The sequence below is a fragment of the Dufourea novaeangliae genome, unplaced genomic scaffold (assembly GCF_001272555.1).
Source record: "Dufourea novaeangliae isolate 0120121106 unplaced genomic scaffold, ASM127255v1 scaffold493, whole genome shotgun sequence".
NCBI classification, from domain to species: domain Eukaryota; kingdom Metazoa; phylum Arthropoda; class Insecta; order Hymenoptera; family Halictidae; genus Dufourea; species Dufourea novaeangliae.
The window spans coordinates 972,892-994,714 of record NW_015374430.1 but is presented as its reverse complement, the minus strand read 5'-3'; the positions used below and the strand labels follow the sequence as shown (position 1 = coordinate 994,714).

Below are 21,823 nucleotides of genomic sequence, written 5' to 3'. Positions count from 1 at the left end.
TCGATTCAATACCCAAAATGCTCAGTGGGATGCATCAATATGTATCATAACTTTGGGTGCTTGGTATTAAGTATCACTACCGACTCTTCTTGAATCGATACCAATCAAATAACTCACGGGTAGGCATCGTCTACCGATACCTATGAGTCACATCACTAGCCACCACACATAGGAGAAAATCTCGTAGTTTTCCCGTCATAGGCGACCAGGTTAGAAATTCGGGTTTCTCTCTGGAAATGCGAATAGTCGAGACTGTCTGTCCATGAATTACAAGCTTTTCTTTTTAGTAATCAAAGCCTTTGCATGTTTATTGGCTGGTAGAAAGCCACGCAATTGCTTTCCGCTCTCATTGAACGCCGTCTCTCCTGTAAGAAACGGTCGTTATGTTCGTTAATTAATCGGTAATTAAGAAGCACAAGATCGTTGAATATTTTTTTGGTTACATTCCCCAGCATGGAACGCGAATACCCTCTTTCTATTATTACTATAGTACTTATAAATTTTCGATAAAAATAAACATTTATATCCAGTTCAATTATACAATAAAATATCCTCAGAATTGCAAAGAGATTGGTTTAATAATTTCTTGACAAAAAATTCTCAAAAATTCGTTCATTTTTAGCCCGTTTACACCAGACTCCCTCCTTAACGCCCCGGCAAACGGGACCATAACGACGCGTTAAAGAGACGTCGTGAGGACAGTCGAACCCGGACTCGCTCCAGGAAATCCTCGAGAAACCTCCGCGTTCTTGTCACAGAGACCCTTTCGCCCGTGGCTGCCACAAGGCTTAATACCGTATTCCTCGAATACGCGCGTCGTCACACACACATGGTCCGTGATATTTCCTGTTCGGAGTGTGGAAGTGGGACGCCCGCACGTCCCCCTATGAATTAAACATAGGACGGATTCGAGGGAACGAGAGAGGGCGCAAACGAGATTCGTAAATTCATTTGGGTGGCTGACTACGGCACGCGTCCCCTCTCGCCCGTTCCAACGAAAAACCCTCGACGTTTTCCAACGGGCTCCGAAAACGAATATAAATGTTTGAAACGAAGTCAACTTTTCAGTACGCGTGGTCGATCCCTCGAATCAGGAACGTGGAAAAAACGAGCGCCGAAAGTTCCGAATGCAAACCGTCGCATCGGTTCCGCTCGTGGATTTCCCGTCGAACACGCCACGAAATCTTTAGAAAGCTGATCGTTCTCGCGATTCCCCGGTGGAAGTATAATGGGTTTTTATCGTCGGACCGTTAACGGAGAAAGTAAAGTAAAGCAGCCGAATATGAGACCCATTTTTTTAAGCACGCGTACTTCTCGATTAAAAATACGCGTATCGTTAGCCCAGCTACTTGGAGATCGATTTTGAATTTCCTAGGGAATCGATTTCCCTGAACGCCCTCGCGGTTTCTACTTTTATCTTGATCCTCTCGGAGTACGGCGCGCAACGGGGCGTGCAACAGGTGCATAATGCCGAGATTCGAAACGATTATAATGCGTTCAAACGCCGATTCGGCCAAGTTTTATCGGGCGGGGGCTGTGTCCGCTCGATCGGAATACGGTTACGCGATAAGAAAGCAACGGTTAGGGAACAGAAATGGGAAAATTTATTATCTAGATACAGAGTTTCGAATAAATAGTGTACTTCGACATTTTACTTTCACTATGTATTGTTCAAGTAAAATTGTGCCCAGTTCTATCATAGAAGTTACAGACTCTTCTCAATTATCGTGTGGCGTGTTCTACACGATTATTGTCCAGGCATTGTCCTCACGATTGGAGGGGAGGGGGGGCTCGAGCTTCGGGGAAAAAACGAATTTACGAGGGTTTGAAGCATGACTACCTATAAGATTATTGTCCCGACGCGAAATCGAGTTCGGGACAATAATCGAGAGGAGTCTGTATATTCCGATCTGCCCTCCGGCTGACGGAAACGGACAGAGGCTACACAGCGATTAAATCCAAGACCTTGTTTTTCTTTTTGCTTTCAGGATATCGAGCACGCGGACGTGTTGACGGTAGGCTTCGAGCTGGACGGGGTGAAACGGGTTCTGGACCTGAGGTTGAACACCGATCTGATACCAATCGGGTACCAGCAGCGTCATCAACACCAGGGCACCTACAAAGTTCATACCCCGTCGAAAGTTGTGAGTACAATTATCAGAGGAGGGGTTACAAAATGAAGTTGACCTTCAAACGACCTTCAAAAGGTTTACCAGATAAATAATTAATAATGTCATTCTCTTTCTCATCATTCTTATCTTTGAAATGCTTTGTCCTTATGATATTTCCATTTGTCAACTTAAATACCACACCCTGTATTGTTTTTTATTTACAATTTAATTTACAAATTTTGTTTGAAAAATCAAATCCACGCGAGCGAAGCCGTGGGAAAGAAAAGCTAGTCCTTTGTACCGTAGACTCTTGTTGGTCCGGGTCAGGTGTCCATTATTACCTTCTGGGAAGATATCCATGCTCGTTGAGGGGATAATCGAAAACGGACCGGCTGGTGTGTAGAGCAATCCCCTTTCTCCGTGTCGTTTATCTCGACACGATGGGGGCCGTGTATCGACGGCGAACATTCCCAATTTCGTTTCCAGTTATAGCAGACAAAAACACTGTCCCCCGGGCACACACAGGTGGAAAGAACATTGGAATCGATAACGGTGACTCACTGGTCCGAACCGTGCGTTTTCAGGACGGACAGAGTTAGGTCTCGGTTATACACAGTGTATAGGAAGACACTATAGGACACGGAGATAGACACGGCCGTTTCGAGAGAGTATCGATCACTCTTAAATACACGTTGACGAGCAACGTGCACACATGACGCGATCGAGGCCGCCGACGAGCGCGATTCGCCTTTTGTTCGACCACTCCCCGAAAGCGTTCTTCGTCCAGTTCGATGAAAATCGTGTCCATCCATAGGTAGGGATGAATCGATACAAGTACATACGAGTACATTATTCGATACTTCGGTTTCGATACCGAGTATTTTTGGTATCGATACGTACGGTTGCGATACCAAGTGGGTATCGAAGAAAAAGTACTCGTATCGAATGGAGCATCGACCCATCGACATTTCGATATTGTGATTACTTTCAGCGCAATACGTATGTAAATATTTTCAATATTGAAATAATGTAGGTATATGATATGTGTAGGTCTCAGCTTTCAAAAATGGTACTTTCAAATATAGAACAAGTTTTCCGAACAAGTTGGTATCGATACCTTCATACAATACCAACAATGAGTCAAAGTATCTATACCTTGTTGGTATCGATTCAACCCTACCCATAGGGGACACTGAAAAGGTATTTTTTTGTCACGAAACCTTAGAAAAAAAAAGATCGTGCACTTATCCCAGAATCGTTTCGCTAAAAGATCTTCTTTCCCGCCTCAAGAAACGGGAGTTTCATCGTCCACGATTTCTCGGGCCTCCTTCTCGATTCGTTCTCTCGAAACGATTCATATCTTGGCAAGATCCATTAGTATCATCGCGTGCGCCGTCGTGAATCACCGTCGAGAAATAACAACCCCCCCCCCCCCCCCCTTCAACACGATGTGTCGCGAGCCGTTACCAGGAAATAGAAAAATCCTTGTCTAGCTATGTAACAACGATTCGAGCAGCGACTAGCATCGATAGAACATTTCTTTTTTCCCCCCGTGGGACGTTATTCACGGTAATATAGGCACGCATAAAGCATCGAAATCGACCAGACAGACAGACCCGTGTTTCATCGAGCGAGTCGTCGGGAGTTCGTTGCGCTCTGTTGTCGCGCGGTTCCACATTTTACGCAATTGAATAAATGAATTGGCACGTCCAGAGTTGCCGTCTCCGTTTCTCCCTCTGTCCCTTCCTTCTCTTTCTCTCTCTCTGGTCTCTTTCCGTCCCGTTCTGTCCCACGGATTATTCGAGTTCGCCGTTGCGCGCGACAAGCGGACGAGCTAATTTCGGTCGTTTAAATGAGGGGAAATTCTGCGAATCCAACTCGTTAGACCGGCTGTTCGCCGCGGTCTCGTGGCCCGAAACGCTACTAATTATTGCCTTTTGTTCCTCCAACCCTCTCCCCCAACTCCAAAAGAAGCGGAGAGGGAAGGGAATAAAGAATAGCAAGTAAAAAAAAAAAAAATATACTTATCAGGAACGCTACATCCTGGACGGACAGAACAAAAAAAATTAATTAAATCAAATCAAGATATACAAGAACATAAAAGTACTAAACAAGAACTTAACTAGTTGTAGTAATGGCCAAATGACCATACGAAAGAGAAAAATAACCAAATCTAGATAAAGAACCCTATAATAAAAACAGAAATAAAGAAGAAGGATGAGAACGAGGCAGTAATAAGCAAAAGCTCTTAAACTAACGGAAAAGAAAGGGAAACAATTAAACCCCCCCCCCCTCCCTTTACCCTCACCTCGACGTGAAAAGAAACGTCTCGTCGAAATTGAATTCCGTCGAACTAGAATCGCGTCCCGTTCTCGAACACGGAGCAAAAGCAAGATTCGATCTTTCCGGCCCGCGGCGAAACTTCAGGCGGTTCCGCTTCGCGGCACAGGAGAGGAACTCGAGGAGAGAGTGGTAGTCGCCTCAGTGATAATCGACCGATAAATCATCTTCCGCGTCGCGCGAACCGGTGACGTTTGCATTTCGCGGAGGTGCGCGGGCGCGCGCGCACGCTTTGAGGCGAAAAGGAGGAATACGGAAGGCGCTAAAGGATGGTTGGCCCGACAGAATCTGGGCCAACTATATTTTTGGCGGTCGGTTGGACGCCGGGGAGACCCCGGGGAAAATTCATTCTCGAGTTTCGTTCGCCATCTGCCTCGAAGAGATCATTCCCCTACTGGCTCTAACTTTTGTGTGATGTTTATTCCCTCTTTTCCATAATGTTCGACGGGATTAACAATGGGAAACCGTTTTCGTTGGAAATTCACAGGAGATCTGTCACTACCAAGGCAGTGTTCGAGACGTTCCCGGCTCGTGGGTAGCCGTGTCCACCTGCAGAGGTCTTCGTGGCGTTGTCTTCGACGGGGAGAATCTTCATCACATCCATCCGGAGAGGGAATCTTTGGACTCGGACCACTACGTCTATAGGCAGACCGATCTGGCCGCCAATCACACCTGCGGTAACACGTCCATGATAATCGTTCTTGATTCCCCTTTGCTGTACAGGGTGCACCACGAAACGGTGATCAGCTTAGAGTGTTTTGTTACTAGCTGTTCGATCGAGATTTTGAGGTAGTTGTATCAAATTTGTTGTCGACCCTTTTTTTCTAGAGTTTTCAGTCACCTTCAGGTTTTTTTTTTTATAGATAAACCTATCATTTTTTTTACGAACATCTTTTAACGGATACTGAGACGGATTCGGCAGGTATCGTAACAAATAATTTTATTTTTCGTTGTGAACCAAAGAAACTTTAAGAAATGATCGTTTACCTTAATTAAAACGATGTTCAAAATGGTGTCCAAAAAACTAGTCCTATTTATGACGTAATCTTATAAATAGTTATCTTACAAAAATAGTTCCATTTATGATAATAGAATAATCTAAAGGTGCGTATCCACTTATCGTATCACTGTTGTGTACTAATGTAGACGATCAAGCGTTGTAAAATGTATCATACGGTGATACGATAAGAGGATACGCACCTTTACCTTTCGTGATCCACCCTGTATAATGCCATCCTGAAAGCCTAGGCCTAGACCTTGAGAATCCAGCACCGTCCACGTGCCCTCAGTGTGCAATCCTTCCTCAGCGTGTGATAGAAAAGCGCGGGAATGGAATCGGCGCGTTTCTGGAGCTGATGTGTATAGTCCCCTTCCCCCCCCCCCCTCTTTGCCGACCGTTGCGTCGCGGGCACGCGCTCCTTTCCCGGACACGGAGGACCCGGTCTCGCGGGGACTGGTCTCTCCTTAACGGGGTCTTAACGTATGTGGGAGCGAGATTCAGCCGGCTCCCTTTAGCCTCTTTGTCCTTAACTTTACCAAGAACCCGACCGATGATCGGTGGTTTTTTGTTCGGCGCAGGTTACGAGGGAACCACGCACCATGTTCTCGGCCGCGAGCACCGGGGGATCGTCAACAGAGCCACCAGGGTACGAAGCCACGGATCGTTTGTTCTTTTACTTTAACTTAAGGGATCGCTCGAGGGGATATATATTCTTAAAGTCACCGTTAATCGAGCACAGAGAAGAGAAACACTCTATTTTTTTTTTTTCTTCTTTTCGTTTCATTACGTGTAAAACTCCATTCCCATCCGTCGATAATTGTCGAGCATCATCCTCCTCTGGTAGCGTCAAACGGGCCCATAGACGATACGATTTCTCGTTACAAATGATCCTTGTACAACCTGGGTTGCTTCGACCGTCAGGAACAATGTTGACCGTCAAGGACTAAAAATCTGTCGTCCTAACCGTCTGTCCAACTCCCTATGCAATTTGTCCCACTACAGATCGTATCGTCTATGGGAATCTTTACTCTTGTATGAAAACGGTTCCACGCGTTGGACGAATTCCTACTGAGGTCCAGAGCCAACGATTAGAAATAAGAATTTTCTTGCAGCACAAGAGGGCCGCCGAGGTGATACGAGGGCCCTACAACGCGAACAGACATTCCCGGTACGTGGAACTGGTCCTGGTGATCGACAAAAAGGAGTACACAGCCTTCGACGAGAACCTGGACAAAGTGTACCATCACTGCAAAGATATCGCCAATATAATCAACGCGGTTAGTACACTCTTCAACGACCTGATCGCTCGAGTTAAATGCTCGAAGAAAAGAAGAGCTGTGAGAGTATCTCTGTCGTGTTGCAGCTCTACATGCCGCTGAACATATTCATCGCGCTGGTCGGCGTGCAGGTTTGGTCCGACACGGACGAAATAACGCTTTCCCCAAACGGGGACACAACCCTCTCGAATTTCCTGCGTTATCGACGAGAGAAGCTGGTCCAGGATATACCGAACGATAACGCCCAGTTGTTGACGTAAGTCGAGAGTATACAGGCTGTCCCAAAATAGCTTCGACTCCCGGAAATAAGGGGTTCCTGGGATGATTTGAAACAAGTTTTTCCTTAGCGAAAATGTTATCCGAGACTTTGTTAACGAGATATCAACGAAAAACTTCGACCAATCAGAGCGCGAGTCTGCGGGCCGATCTTCCGCGGTAGCATTGGCTATCAATCGCAGCGCGTAGCCAACGTTACTACGGGAGTTCTGATTGGTCGGGGTTTTCTGTTAATATCTCCTTAAAAAAGCCTCGGATAACATTTTCGCTAAGGAAACAGTTGTTTCATTTCCGGAAGTCGAAGTTATTTTGGGATACCCTGTATAACCGTGGAAGAAGTATCATCATCTCGACGCGTTAATCGACACGGATAAACCTGGAGAGAGAATCACGGTCCCTGAAACTTTCAGGCGGATCACTTTCGAGGGCGGAGTGGTCGGAAAAGCGCTCAAGGGGCCAATATGCACGTACGAGTTCTCCGGCGGCGTCTCCATGGATCACTCGCACGTCGTGGGATTGGTGGCCGCGACCGTGGCCCACGAAATGGGTCACAATTTCGGCATGGAGCACGATTCCGCTGACTGCGAGTGTCCCGAGGAGAAGTAGGTCGAACCAGCAGTCTATTTATTCGTTTTTCGCTCGTCTTCGCGCACCAGCTTTTCCTCCTGAGACCGACGCTCCATAGAAATCCAAACTCCACTTATCCCCGGCCATCAGTCTATTTAATTCAACGATTTTAATCGCCTTGAATTGGGAAACCTATCATCTTACTGAACCTAACTGTGTCATCTTACTAAACCTAACTATCTTATCCTACTAAACCTAACTGTGTCATTCTACTAAACCTAACTATGTCATCCTACTAAACCTAACTATGTCATCCTACTAAACCTAACTGTGTCATTCTATTAAACATAACTATGTCATCCTACTAAAACTAACTATATATCCCACAAAACCTAACAATATCATCCTGCCTTCGTCCAGTCTCCATTCCCCATAGCCAAAGGTCATCATATTCTCAGATATCCTGCGTTCCTCCGCGTCATCACCGCGATTACCGTGATCACGAGTAGCAGCGTCTGATCGTTCCCTGAACAGGCTCGATCCCATCGTGATTCCAGATGCATCATGGCGTCCTCGAGTGGTTCTTCGGGGCCTACCCACTGGTCGACCTGTTCCCTGGAGCATCTGGCTCTGGCGTTCGAGCACGGCATGGACTATTGTCTTCGGAACAAACCGCAGAAGCTGTTCGATAGCCCGATCTGTGGAAATGGGTTCGTCGAGCCAGGCGAGCAATGCGACTGTGGGCTCAAGGAAAACTGCGACAATCCCTGTTGCAACGTGACCACCTGTATGCTGCACACCAACGCCAGCTGCGCGACCGGTGAGTGCTGCGACCTGAAGACCTGTCGGCCAAAAACCGCGGGCACCGAGTGTCGTAGCGCCGAGCACGAGTGCGATCTGCCGGAGTACTGCACCGGGCAGAGTGAGTACTGTCCCGTGGACGTGTTCAAGATGGACGGCGAAGGTTGCAGCATGGGGAAAGCGTTCTGTTACCAGGGCTCTTGTCGGACCCACAACGATCAGTGCAAGCTGCTCTGGGGTCCGACCGGGACGTCGTCGGACGCACAATGCTACGAGATGAACAACAAGGGCACCAAACACGGGAACTGCGGCTACAACCGGGTCGAGTCCAGCTATGTCAAGTGCCACGACGAGTAAGACGGATACGATCGCATATTGCGCGGTATACGAGGGTGTACAAAAAAGATGAGTACCCCAGATTGACTCGGAAAGATGACGTTTACGCTAGAAACGTTTGATACAAAGGTTTTGAGTTCAAGTCTGATGGTGACCTTAATCATAATATACATATAGGGGTTAAATTTAAATCATTAGGTACTCGTCTTTTCGATACACCCTGTATATCGGTATAGAAAAGAGGATACATTATATAACTGTAAATTTCTTTCTGTGGGACTTTCAGAAATCTCCTTTGCGGGATGCTTCACTGTAAACACTTGAACGAGAGGCTCGAGTTCGGTATGGAATCCGTCGCGATTCTTAGTCACTCGTTCATCAACAACGGGGGGAAGATAATACCGTGTCGATCGGCCATCGTCGATCTGGGTCTGAATCAGGTTGATCCTGGCCTGGCCCCGGACGGCGCGAAGTGCGCGCCTGGCAAGGTAAACAGAGAATCACGATAAAGTTCCAACGAACATATGGACTCATTTATCGAATTCTTCGCCAAGTGCTCCTAGCATCTAATATCTACGGCGGATCGTTCCATAATAAATTCCATGTTATCCGTTATATTCAGATGTGCGTGAATCAGAAATGCATGCCGGTAGCCGATCTACGCGCCTCCGTGTCCGGTGGGAAAGCTTGCCCGAACAATTGCGGTGGGAACGGTGTGTGCAACAGTTTGGGCCACTGTCATTGTAATCGTGGCTTCCGGCCGCCGGATTGCACCCAGCCGGGCGTTGGCGGTTCCGAAGACAGCGGTCCAGCCGAGGATCCGAATGGTGAACCGATCTCGTTCTATTTACCTGCTGCATTACTGACCTATTATCAATCTGTTCTAACCGGTTCGCTCTGTCGCGTGTCTGTTACAGCGAGAAACGACTTCATAATGGCCCTGTACATTATCTTTCTGGGGATCGTACCGATGGTCGCGCTGTCCTCGTTCGGGGTTTGGTACGTGCGTAACCCGGGCCAGCACTGGAAGAAGGGCATGATGTCAACGTACGTATCTAGTTTCGATCGTGTTAAAGAGAAACGCAAGCAACGACCGCATGCATATCCGTCGTCGCGCGGTGCCCACGTCGGTCCGACTGCCCCCTCCGCCGCTGCCGATCAATCGGGTCACGCGATCGGTAGACAATTCTACGAGAGGGTGGTGATCTTCTTCTCGCCGCGGCAGGAGAACAGGTCCCGCGACGCGAATCCGATATTCACGATCACCGACAATCTTCCACCGAAAGAGAAGCTTCAGATCACGAGAGCGGACCTGATCTCGACTACTAATCCGGACGCAATTAACTGCAGCAACAACATCGAGTACCGTAAGTCGATGTTGCTCGGGAACGTTGACTGTCAGAACGGAGGCAATCGAAAGTCCGACGACATCGAATTCGATCGGTCCACTAGTGCCGCTGTCGCTGTTACAGCAGCATCGCCATCCGTAGAATATCGACCGAGAAAGAACTCGCTGCGAACGGAATTGGGGTCAAAGATAGCGGAGCGTATTCAACAGATGCAGAAAAAACCCTCGAAAAACATCAAAGGACTCACCCTGAAAACGGAAGTGAAGTTCGAGCATTTGAATGAAAGCCCAGGCGGCGGCGGTACGGACGCGACCGCCTCAGGCCATACGCCGAGGACAGGTGAACCTCTGCTACCGGTCGAGAAACCGTGCCCGAAGGCAACCGCTCCGTTTTACAATAAAAAGCCACCGCCCCCGCCGGCTCCGGCTCAAAGTCTCAAGCCAAAGATCTGACCTGTCCCATCTCCGTTCTCTTGTTAATTCTTTCATTCACGAATTAACTCCGCATTTAACACTGCGTATATCAACCTGAACGATCACCGGATCGATAACAACAACCGGTTTCCATTTAGTGCGAGGGTCATAGCCGACATGTCTCCAGGCTGACCTTGTTCAAGCTATGACCTTTGCATTACGGCGACAACGAGGGTTGGGCAATAACGGTGGCGGTCGATCGACATTTAATCCTTATTTCGTTTTACCAAAATGACATAGATATTCTTTTTCCACTGTGATTTTTACGTTGTAATAGCCTCGAAATAACGAATACTTCGAGCGCCCCGGGACTTTCTCGTTCGAATGGGAAACGTATCATGTACTTAACATTAAGTATACGTTAAGTGCCGAAAGTAATCGTCGGGCACCGCGCGCTACTCGTTAGGCACGAAGTATACCGTGTCGAAGTGTTTGAAACCGTTTAAACGATTGTGTGTGTGTGTATGTTTATAATTTTTTTTAACAAGCACTCGGACAATGGAATGATAATAATTCTATATACATCGTTAGTCGAGGATTTTATTATAGACACCGTGCAGTAATAGGATGCGTATTACGTCATACGGAAGTATTACCAAACAAATGGGGTGATAATAAAGTAACAGAGAACGGTTCTCCACCGGCACGAACGGCGGGAAAACAGAGAGAGAAAGATTAAATAACTCTCCGTTCGAAGCAACCGAGGAAGCATAGATATGATTTAGTTCGAGAGTAAATTATATTAGGTTGAGAACCGTGAACGTAGAGCATGCCTAGAACTTGATGTGACACGAGCATGAGCATGTGTAAATCTCTTTTTCGATGGCTTCTGCATTTTAAGTTTATTGAATTATTTCACTTTTGATCGAGTCAGTATTAACGATCACTTTAGTATCCTAAATAAATTGTTTGTTTTTTTTTCTTTTTTAAAAAAAAAACAAACAAGAAAGCACGTACATTCGATTACTTCCAGCGAGCAACGATTCCGGTCACTCGCTAGGCGTATCTTAGATAACCTGCGGAAGTTGCTCGCCTCCCCACAAACAAGCCGAATGGATTGTACAAGTTTGTTCAATAAACGTGGTGTTTTTACACACAAAGTGTTATCAAGTTTTCTCATGTACATAATCAAGAAAACACACTTCCTTCTTCCAACGAGCTTGCCACTAACACTTTAATCTTCTACTAACGTTTCCCAGCAAGTTTCGTCGGCGACGTGTTTTGCATGCGTTTCATGGAGTAGTCATGCTTCAACCCCGCGACCGAAGCCCACGGATGCCTGGCACGTGTGATGCACGCGCGGTTCGAGCTAAGTGTGAGAGCATGCCACTCGTGCCCCGTCGTTGTACTGTGATTTTCGCCCAAGAACGATTTCGACACCTGCCACACTAGCGCGCAAACACGCGACTCGACGACGACTGTGCAACGGAACACGCGAGAACGTCGAGATCGTTAGCGGGTCTATAGCTTGCGCTTAACAACCTACCCTAGCTCCTCCTCGGCTTACACACTTGTGCTTAAAATTTCAGGACCGATCGCGGCCACAATGGGCTGTCCATCAAAACGATCGATCGTTCCAGCCCCTTGCCCCGTAACATCGAAACGATCGATTCTAGCCTGAGTCAGGACCCGGCGTGCGCGAGTTTGTTGCCGAAACCGGAGACAGACGAGCGTTACAACAATAATCTGTTCGGCCAGTTCAAAGGATTCACGATCACGCCTATCAAGAGTCAAGCGAAGAGCAACGAGCCAACGAAAGCGGCCCCACCGCCGCCAACGATACCCACGGTGGCGATCAAGACCAACATCAAGACCCTGCCGAAGAGCAATCCACCGAGGAACTCTCTGTTGAACTCGACGTTCAGCTTCAACAACGATACGTCCGTCACGGCGCCGACGTTGCCGCCGTTGAATCCAGGTTGTACGGCGCGTCCTCTGATCAGCAGCCCGGTGTTAGCTGCCACCACTTGCACCTCTGTGGAGTTGGTGACGCCCAAACCACCCGTCAGACCAGGCCTGGACGCGCCAACCAGGCCTGCGCCAGCCCCACCGATCCAGTCCGATCTGCAGAAGCCACCCAGACCCAACAGCACGCCGTTGACCAACGTTCTGGTCCCAGAACCAGAGAAACGGCCTGACAAAGGGAGTACTCTGAACAGGCTAGCCTCGATGCTTCGACCGAATTCGGGGATCATGAAGACGGGGCTGCAGGTGTCGCAGAAAGACGAGAAGAACACGAACTCTTTACCAAGATCGCAGCACCATAAAGCGAACAAGGTGATAGACAAAGAGATCCTGCGAAATCTGGAGATCTCTAATCCGATTCCTCAGAGGGAGATTGAGATTCCCACGCCAGCGATACCCGTGGTCTCGGTCACTGACCCGGAGAAGAAGAACGTGGTGTTGCGAGCCCAGTCCATGAGGGACAGCAAGATCACACCGCGACCGAATATCCAGACGTTCGGCTCGATGCGTCAAACGACCCCCGTAAAAAGGCCCACAAGCATCCCAACGAGCACAAGACCAACGGCTCCCCCACCTGGACCACCGACAGCCACGAACCCAGCGGAGAAGATGAACGAATCAGGGAAGATCCCTGGACTACCGGGGTATCAGAATCCTCAGGTGAAGACCGCGAAGAAGGTCGACAACGCTTACGACGACTGCATGAACCTAGTCTCGGAGTCACCGTTAACGAAGATCACCGAGGAGTCGCCCACCAGCGACAACATTTACGCGGTCATAGAGGAGGCCATACCCGAGAAGAGTAGGAAGAATCCAATTGAGATGGACCAGCAGCGTATAGACAACGAATACAAACTGCCTAAACCTGTGGTCGAGACGTCGGCCAATACGATTGCCGGCATGGAGTCGATGGGTCTTCTATCGGAAATCGTGTCGGAGATATCGAACCGGAACTTCGACTCCATATACTCGACCGCGACCCTGTCACGTAAGACGAAGGAGAACGGAGAGGCGGCAGCTAAGAACGCAGAGGACTTAGGGTCCAACAGCTCGTTGGGCGCCTATATGAATTCGAACCACTACAAATCGCCCGGCAGCATATACTCGAACTCCGCGTCCGGGAAGTTCAATTCGTCCAGCTCGACGACTAGTTCCGGTTACCTGAATCCGTCGGCGTTGAACGTGCCGCGGCAGGAGCCGAAGAAGATCGTCGGGGACGCGAAATCGGTCGACAACAGTAAACTGGTGTCTTTGAATTCAACGAATCCGAACCTGAACGACGATATATCGAAGGAGCTGGGCATGAAGCCAGCAGATGACATCGCGGTCTGCAAACCGCTCGCCTCGCTTAAGACACGATCGACCCAGCGAGCCACGACCAGCCCGAGAACGAATGAGGACACGGCGGACGGTAAAGAACCAACGAAACCAGTCCTAGGGAGGACTAAGACGCCACCGAGTATCGCGAAAGGCTCGAAGGACACGGCAACGTTCAGATCGAAACAGCATTTCGAGGGCGGGTCGAAAGGGTCCAGGCAAGGATCGAACGCAAGTGCAGACGCGACAGCTGCGCAAACTGGTGGTGCCGCGGACAAACAGGAGTCTCCCACGAACGTTAATAGATTATCTTTGAAAACTGTGCCTTGTAGCCCTAAGGATAACGGGGGGAAGTTCAACAGTCCGGATCTAGTGTCCAGCTGTTCGAACTCCAATCAAATCAGTACAAAATCGCCGGACGTTCTTGGGAACAACGCGAAGTTCCACTTCCAGCCGAAGAACGTTCAGAAGTTGCCCTTGCTGCCTCGCACTGGCGCTGGAAAGACACCGTCTACGCCGTTGAAACCGTCGAACGTCGCGTCGAAGACGACAAGTGGTCTCACGGAGAGGAAGAAGTCCCCGACGACTGGCGGCGTGAACGTGACCAAATCGTTCTCCACGAAAGAACCAACCTCGAAGACCGTGCACGCGAAATCTGGCCAGAAAACGGACACAAAAACCGGGGACACTGGCACGAAAACGAACCCGGTGCAAAGAGCCGCGACAGGCAAGTCGAACGTGGCGTCGCTTCAGCAAAAGTTCGAGGCCAATAAGAATGTGAACGCAACGAGGACAGTGCCGCCTGGCGTGCATAAAAAGACGGTCGGGAAAACGACGGAAACGGCGGGTGTCAAGAAATAAAACGACGACCACCGCGTAGGGATCTACTCGAAATATTCTAGTCCATCGGTAAATTCAGACGTAGTTCCAACGATATGTCTACGGTTCGAATTTATGTAAAGATCGTCTGCAGAAATCGGTATATAGTACAATGATCGTCAACTTTTCCCGCTCGAACTGTTGAAAGGAAGGGAGAAGGACGATTGTAAAGCTTTCGCGAACTGTAATCTGTAATTAGCTGTCGAGATTCCGGAGTACAATAATCGGGTCGAAATCGACCGGCCGCTTCGAATGGGCGATCGAATTTTGTTCCAACCACAGCCTCGATACCCGATCGTGTTAGACACGTAACTCTAAACAGGGTGTCCCAAAATAATTGTAAGTCCTTGAAGGGGGTGATTCCTGGGGTGATTTGAAACAACTTTTTCCTTGGCTAAAAACTTCTTCGAGGCGTTGCTAACGAGATATCAACGAAAACCTCAACCAATCAGAGCGCGAGTCTGCCAGCTGAGCTCTGATTGGTTGAGGTTTTTCGTTGATATCTCGTTAGCAACGCCTCGAAGAAGTTTTTAGCCAAGGAAAAAGTTGTTTCAAATCACCCCAGGAATCACCACAACCAAGGATTTATATCCATTTTGGGACACCCTGTATACAGACGGAACGTGCCAGAATTGTACACCATGGTTACGTTGAAAATCGCAACAGCGCCCGTGTCGGGGTTGCGCCCCGTGTTTTTCCAGGGACAAGCCTGTAATTAACCACTGTAAATAGTAGTTACTTGAAAATTCTAATATTTTTTGTAGAAATCAGCCAGAAAACTACCGGGCACCCGGTATAATGTTCCGGATACCAACGATCGTGTCGGAACACATGTATCTTAAGAACATTTTTGTAAAAGAGACGATGAGAAAAAAAAACGTAAGGCAACGATTTATTTTCAAAATGTTCACGCTCCCGCGATACTGCAAGAGGAAGCGCGTTAAGAAATTCTTCGACTCTGTGATATACGTGTAACGAAAAGATAGCACAGAAAACATTGTACCGTGTATGGGTATTGTTAAAGAACAAAAAAAAAAAACAAAGAAAGAGTGAGAGAGATACAAGATAGCAGATTAGAGGCGCGACCAAAATTTATCATTTTATAAAAAAAAATGAAAGGGAGTAGAATGTTTTCAGGAACGGAAATTAGTCTCAAGAAAATCATATCGACGAGGAACTCGTTCTCCTTCCAAAGACTTAAGCGCCGCTAACAGGTCCACCCTCGTGAACGCGATGACAGTTTGTATCGCGATTAACAAGCGAACTTAATTGTTAGTTTCCGCCTAGAGAGAACCGCAGGATTTCTTCAGCGAGGAAGTACGCTGGAGAGTATACAACCGTAGGATTATTTTTGCTTGAGCCGCACGACAAACCTCGGTGGTCGTCACATATTACGTTTCCACGATTCTCTGCGAGTAGAGTTGCGTCTCCGAGTGTATACAATGCGCGTGTCGTCACACGCGACACGTAGGATCGTGGCCGACCACACACACATACACGCGTATCAGTTTCGGGCGTTCGATATGTTCCGATCGCTGAATCTGACAAGCGTCGTTAGGAATACGCGAAGACTAAAAAAAAAAAAAAAAGAAGATATTTATTTGACTGATCGATATGTAAATATGTTTATAATGTAACATAGTTGTAAGTCATATTTTGTACAATGTACCTTCGTGCTCGCTAAGTTAATTCGTCGATTCCTACCCCTTTCGAACGCATACACCTGCGACATCGGCATTTAGCTTTTTAACGGTGTGTCTCGTTCGATTTGTCGTTAAGCATTTGCCTGTACAAAAGAAGAAGAAAAAGACGAAAGAAAAGAAACCAACGGCAAACAAGAAAAGGGAAAGACGAGGAAAAGGTTTTATTGAACGATACGGTAGTACAGACTCCTATCGATTATTCTCCAGCTTGTTCTACACGATTATTGTCCAGGCGTTATCCCTACCACTGAGGGAGGGGGTCGTGGAACCTGTCAAGCGCATACTTTGTTGCCCCACTGCTTTTGATTACTGTCCCGGCGCGGACCCGAATTCGGGACAATAATCGAGAGGAGTCTGTAACGTTTCTCTCTGCATTTATCGATTCGAACGGTGCAATATCTTTCACGATGTGCACGTTCGCTTGTGTACGATTGTTCGCTTTTTTTTTTTTTTCATTTACACAGTTCCTATGTACAGTATGCATCGACGCGTTGAAATTTCATAAATAACCGCACCTTGAGTTCAATAAAGCTTTTCGAAAAAAAAAAAACACTCGAGCATTCGCCGCGTGTCGCGTTTGTAGTCGCTCACCGCTTTCGTTTTCTCTGTTCCTCTTCTATATTCTTCTGCTGTAAAAGACAATCAGACGTTCCGTGCAGCACACACGACTACATAACGACGAGAAATGTCTTTCCGAGGATAAAGCCTTGGCCCAAGTTCGATCCGTGAGAATATCATTTACCTGTCAGGATTGCAGTCTATTACGGTTAAGAGACATCTGTCCTTTATTATGTTCGGTACCAAAGATGAGTCGCGCGTTTTACGTGTTAAACAGGCCAGGATCTAGACTACTTAAACGTTGTCTCGAAAACTTGTACATTTCCCCAGTCTATGGTAACGTTACAATAAATTCTTTATTCCACGCATGCAATCTCTGAATCATTGTCGCTGGTATCGGTGAATGAGGAGGTAGGGGATCAAATTGCACTCGGATGTAACAGACGCCATTTAAATGAATGGCTGAGGGACGGCAAAATAAAAAGATGATGAGGCCACTGATCCAAAAATTTCAAGTACGGAGACAGCTATGAAACCGTTCGTTTAGTATTCCGGTTTATTCACGTATTATACGTTTAAAATATTACTGACATTTAATTTACGAGTCGCATACTGTAATTTTCTTTTTATTAGCGTCTTTTCACTTAACATGTTCCGACATAGACACTCAACACGTGGTACTTGCGCCGCCAGATTCTATGAAAAATAGACAATTTCTGGATAGTAACGTTTACAATCTTATACGTAAAGTCAGGGACAGACAACGTGTTAATATTTCGTTTTCGCGGCACCTGCGCAATTTTGTGCGAGAAAGTGGAGTAAGTAAGTCGCAGTAAATAAGAATCAACTATTACAGTATAGTCAGCATGACTTCGGGAAAGGTAATTTATCCGAAATTTATCTTGCTGAAAACTGGTTCTGAATATATAATGTACGTATCCGGTGGAGGGTAAGTAAATTGATCGAGAACTAAAATATGATTCCCCTTTTTTATCTTAAGAACTTAATTGGAGTTAAAGAAAAAAATGTGGCTACCATGAACCTAATCGAAGAGTTTGGCCAAGTGGGAGAAACCTTCCCCTTACCACATTTCCCTCCAATAAGATTCGTGGAACAGACGAACAGACTGTGTGTGTCTCTGGAAAGAATGAATTTACTGCTACGTTTGTGTATATATTATCGTAAACAATATCGTTTTAGGGACTACGAAACATCGGAGATATACGTAAATCGCGCGTTTAGTTTTTAATATTTTTACAAATTGGAGATTCTCTCCAAAACATTAATGTCTTGTGAGCTATGCGTCGCGACGATGGATTTCAGTTCAATGTGATCGTAAATTTACGAGTTCGTAAGTGTTTCTTCAATTAACGCTGTTATTGATCCTTGTCAGTGACAATATTATGAGCAATCGACACCGTGTGGACATAGAAGACCGTGCATTTTCCTTTGCGATGACCGTACACGACATTCTGATTTGTCAACGACCCGATAACCTCACAATTGTTTCGTACGCGGGGAACAATTTCAAATAATGGTTGACAGACTGAAATCATAAGGTATATTCACGTGCGATTCTTTACTCGTAGTGCTCCGTTGTCATCATAAAATAAAGTGCACACTTATGACGTGTAACGTTACAATAAATGTTTCGTGGGATCGTTACATGATAGAAAAATTAACTTCAATTTACAGCGTGTCACGGTTTTCGGTTTCTGTATGGTGAAAATGGCCCATGCAACATTGCCGAAGCTCATCTGTAAACCGACAAATACATCGAACATGTGTCCCACGAATATTACTGCGACAACCGCCTTATCCGATGTGAGTTTGACATTTACGGTACACGCTTGTATATTTCATTACTATACTTCGATTGTATTTGTAGGTGTTAAACTCGGAACCAGTGAAAAGACTACTTAATCAACCAAATATCATTATCAAAACGATCCCTTTAGACACTAAATCAGCTTCCGTTTCGAAAAGTGTTGTTGCCCGCAAAACGAATAAAACTAAATCGGGTGTGAAGGAATCAAAGCAGTCCAAATTAAATACACTTCCGTCAGAAATTGATAAAGAAGAAAATAAAGAAGATGAAAATCTGCTACCTTCTAAGACAAAAGGTAAATCAGAAATTACTCTAGTCCCTATTAAAAGAGAAAAGAAGTCTTGCGGTCATTATGAACCCTGTGAACACATTGTGTGTGATGTAACTGTACATCAATATGTAGATCGAGAAGGAGCATCACCTATGTTAGCCATTAACATAGAAGAAGATGAAATAAATGCACCAGTTTCAAAACATTGTAAGAACGAACAATGCGATGCTCTGAGCATTGATCATGACTGTTGCCGTAGGGCTATGGTAAGATTATACAGGTGTAATCAATCAAAAGCTTGTGACATTTGCGGTATCGAGCTACAGACACGGCGATGTCGGATATATCATAGACATTGCACAAGGAAAAACGAATATAGGCATAACAAAACAGATAGTACAGAAATATTAAAAATACGAATGCGTGAGAGGGAAATGCAACTGACAGAAACTTCTATGATGAATAAGAAATACTATATAGATCCTGCCCGAGCCATGGAGACTCTAAAAAAGAATGAAGAACTAATTATTATTCCACAGTCAGTTCCTGCACCACAACCACCAGTTTATGTAACAACTCCATCTGCTACTGAACCGGCTAGCAATGTAATCAACATTTTTGGAAAACTTTTCTCTAGCATACCAATTGTATTACCGCAGCAAAGTCTAGTTCTTGATAAAACACAAAATCCTAACAAAAATGGTATAACTAGGCCACTGCAAGTAACTTTGCCCAATACTTTTAATACATCGTTTATACCAACAACAAATGCTGTTCCTTTACCTCAAAATCAATATTTTACATTTACAACGCAAAACAATTCGCAGCCGATAACGTTGCAGGATTTACTATTTACGCAACCACCAGTTATGAATACACCTATTCAACCTAACGTAACACCCATACGCGTTGTGCCTATAACTAATTTAATAACGCAACCGTCGTTATTACATCAAACACAGGGTATACCAAGGTATTGCATTATGGCTGATACTTCTCTATCAGTACCACTGACATTAGCAAATCCACAATCCATTCAACAGTCAACAGTACCACTGACTGTAACAAATCCAGTGTCTGTTCCACAAGCGATAGCACCATTGACTATAACAAATCCAGTGTCTGTTCAACAGTCGACAGCACCATTGACTATAACAAATCCAGTGTCTGTTCCACGGGCAATAGCACCATTGACTATAACAAATCCAGTGTCTGTTCAAAAGTCAACAGCACCATTGACTATAACAAATCCAGTATCTGTTCAACAGTCAACAGCACCATTGACTATAACAAATCCAGTATCTGTTCAACAATTGGCAGCACCATTGACTATAACAAATCCAGTATCTGTTCCACAGTCGACAGCACCATTGACTACAAAAGATCCAGTATCGGTTCAACAGTCAATAAAACCTTTGATTGGAGCAAATCCGCAACCTGCTCAACGATCAATAATACCGGTGACCGTAGCAAGCCCACAACCTATTCAACGGCCAACACTCGTGCCAAAAGGTGATCCTCCAAATGATTCTAAGGAAACGTTATTGCGAAAAAAGAAGCAGATAACGAGAAAAAAACGCAGACTTAAAAAGAAAGAGTTCAAATGCGATTACTGTCATAAGAGTTTTAGCACCGATTGGTATTTCAAGATGCATGTTGCCATGCATACAGGTGAATCGCGACATTCTTGTGAAGTGTGTAAAGAACCTTACACCAATAAATACGATCTGAAGAAACACATGTTACTAAAGCATAAAGGAGAAACTATTCAGAATAATTATGGGAAACGTAAAAAACAATATACAGTACACTCTTTTCGGTGTTTAGACTGTCCTATGCAATACACATCTATGCAGGACTTAAAGTATCATAGACAAAGGATTCATGGAAGAGTACAATGTACGTTATGCCATGCTGAAGTTCCACAAGATGAATTAATAAAACATTTTGTATCTATACACAGACAAACGAAAAGGAGTGCAAACATGAAACAAGCAATCGTTGAAAACGGTAATGTTTCCGATGAAACGTACAAAGCCAATATTTCTTCAAACATTGTAAAAACTGAAACAAACAATATTAACTCACAAAACTTTGAAGAAATTAAAATAGAATTGAACGATGAAGAATACGACATTCCAATGTAAACATTCATTAAAATCAACATAAGAAAATTATTATTGAGATTGAAAGTATATTTGTTATAAACCTTGAGTAAGTCAAGTTGTAGGAAAGAATTGCTTAAAGATTGTAATTCTTTTATAGATTGGAAGCTTAGGAAAATGCATTATATGATGTAGTCCATCAAAGTTTATTTAAAAATATGTAAATAGGAATAAACTTCTAATTATGGATGTTACGAGAAAGTCATTCAAAAGATTTAAAGGCAAAGTTATATTTTTCAACAAAGTAACGTGCTCTGAAAAGTTTTAAAGATCACATAATGAATTAAATTTAAGAGTAATGTATGCTATTAAAGATTTTCGAACTGTGATACGTGACCATCTTTCCACTGTAATAGCTTTTCATTTGACATAAAATTTTATTGTTCAGATGCAATTATTGCGACTGTGCACACGAAGAAAAATGTAATTACACATATCTGAAAACACACAGCCAAGTAATTTCAATGAAAATAGTGCATAACAATCTAGAGCCAGACACTTTTATTATTCTTTCGTACGGAAAGAGAGTTGAACGCCATGTCGATGCATAGTTGCACATATGTTGTATTGTGTTCCTTGTACATTTAGTTAATTAATTATTTAGTTA

At 45.3% G+C, this 21,823-nt stretch overlaps 2 protein-coding genes across 2 annotated transcripts in view; both read left to right on the top strand.

Moving 5' to 3' along the window:
- Positions 1–14,678, top strand: part of LOC107193085 — a 52,794-nt gene extending 38,116 nt beyond the window's left edge. Inside the window, exons 3-13 of the mRNA XM_015582466.1 lie at positions 1,989–2,144; positions 4,939–5,128; positions 6,030–6,097; positions 6,564–6,728; positions 6,815–6,984; positions 7,415–7,606; positions 8,129–8,725; positions 8,995–9,196; positions 9,331–9,535; positions 9,626–9,755; positions 12,060–14,678. Coding sequence (XP_015437952.1) covers positions 1,989–2,144; positions 4,939–5,128; positions 6,030–6,097; positions 6,564–6,728; positions 6,815–6,984; positions 7,415–7,606; positions 8,129–8,725; positions 8,995–9,196; positions 9,331–9,535; positions 9,626–9,755; positions 12,060–14,673 — 4,689 coding nt within the window. The 3' untranslated portion in view covers positions 14,674–14,678. The remainder of the gene's footprint in view (positions 1–1,988; positions 2,145–4,938; positions 5,129–6,029; positions 6,098–6,563; positions 6,729–6,814; positions 6,985–7,414; positions 7,607–8,128; positions 8,726–8,994; positions 9,197–9,330; positions 9,536–9,625; positions 9,756–12,059) is intronic.
- A 3,587-nt stretch (positions 14,679–18,265) lies between these two features.
- Positions 18,266–21,198, top strand: LOC107193072. The gene is made up of 3 exons (XM_015582453.1): positions 18,266–18,511; positions 18,648–18,776; positions 18,841–21,198. The coding sequence occupies exons 2-3, from the start codon at positions 18,672–18,674 to the stop codon at positions 21,196–21,198; spliced, it is 2,463 nt and encodes an 820-aa protein (XP_015437939.1). The 5' UTR covers positions 18,266–18,511; positions 18,648–18,671.
- Positions 21,199–21,823: the final 625 nt, after the last annotated feature.

Bases quoted from the DNA above. Each gene is read 5' to 3' on its own strand.
- LOC107193072 (XM_015582453.1), top strand. From the start codon at position 18,672: ATGGTGAAAATGGCCCATGCAACATTGCCGAAGCTCATCTGTAAACCG. The intron at 18,777-18,840 runs GTGAGTTTGACA...TTGTATTTGTAG, and splicing joins CGACAACCGCCTTATCCGAT to GTGTTAAACTCGGAACCAGT.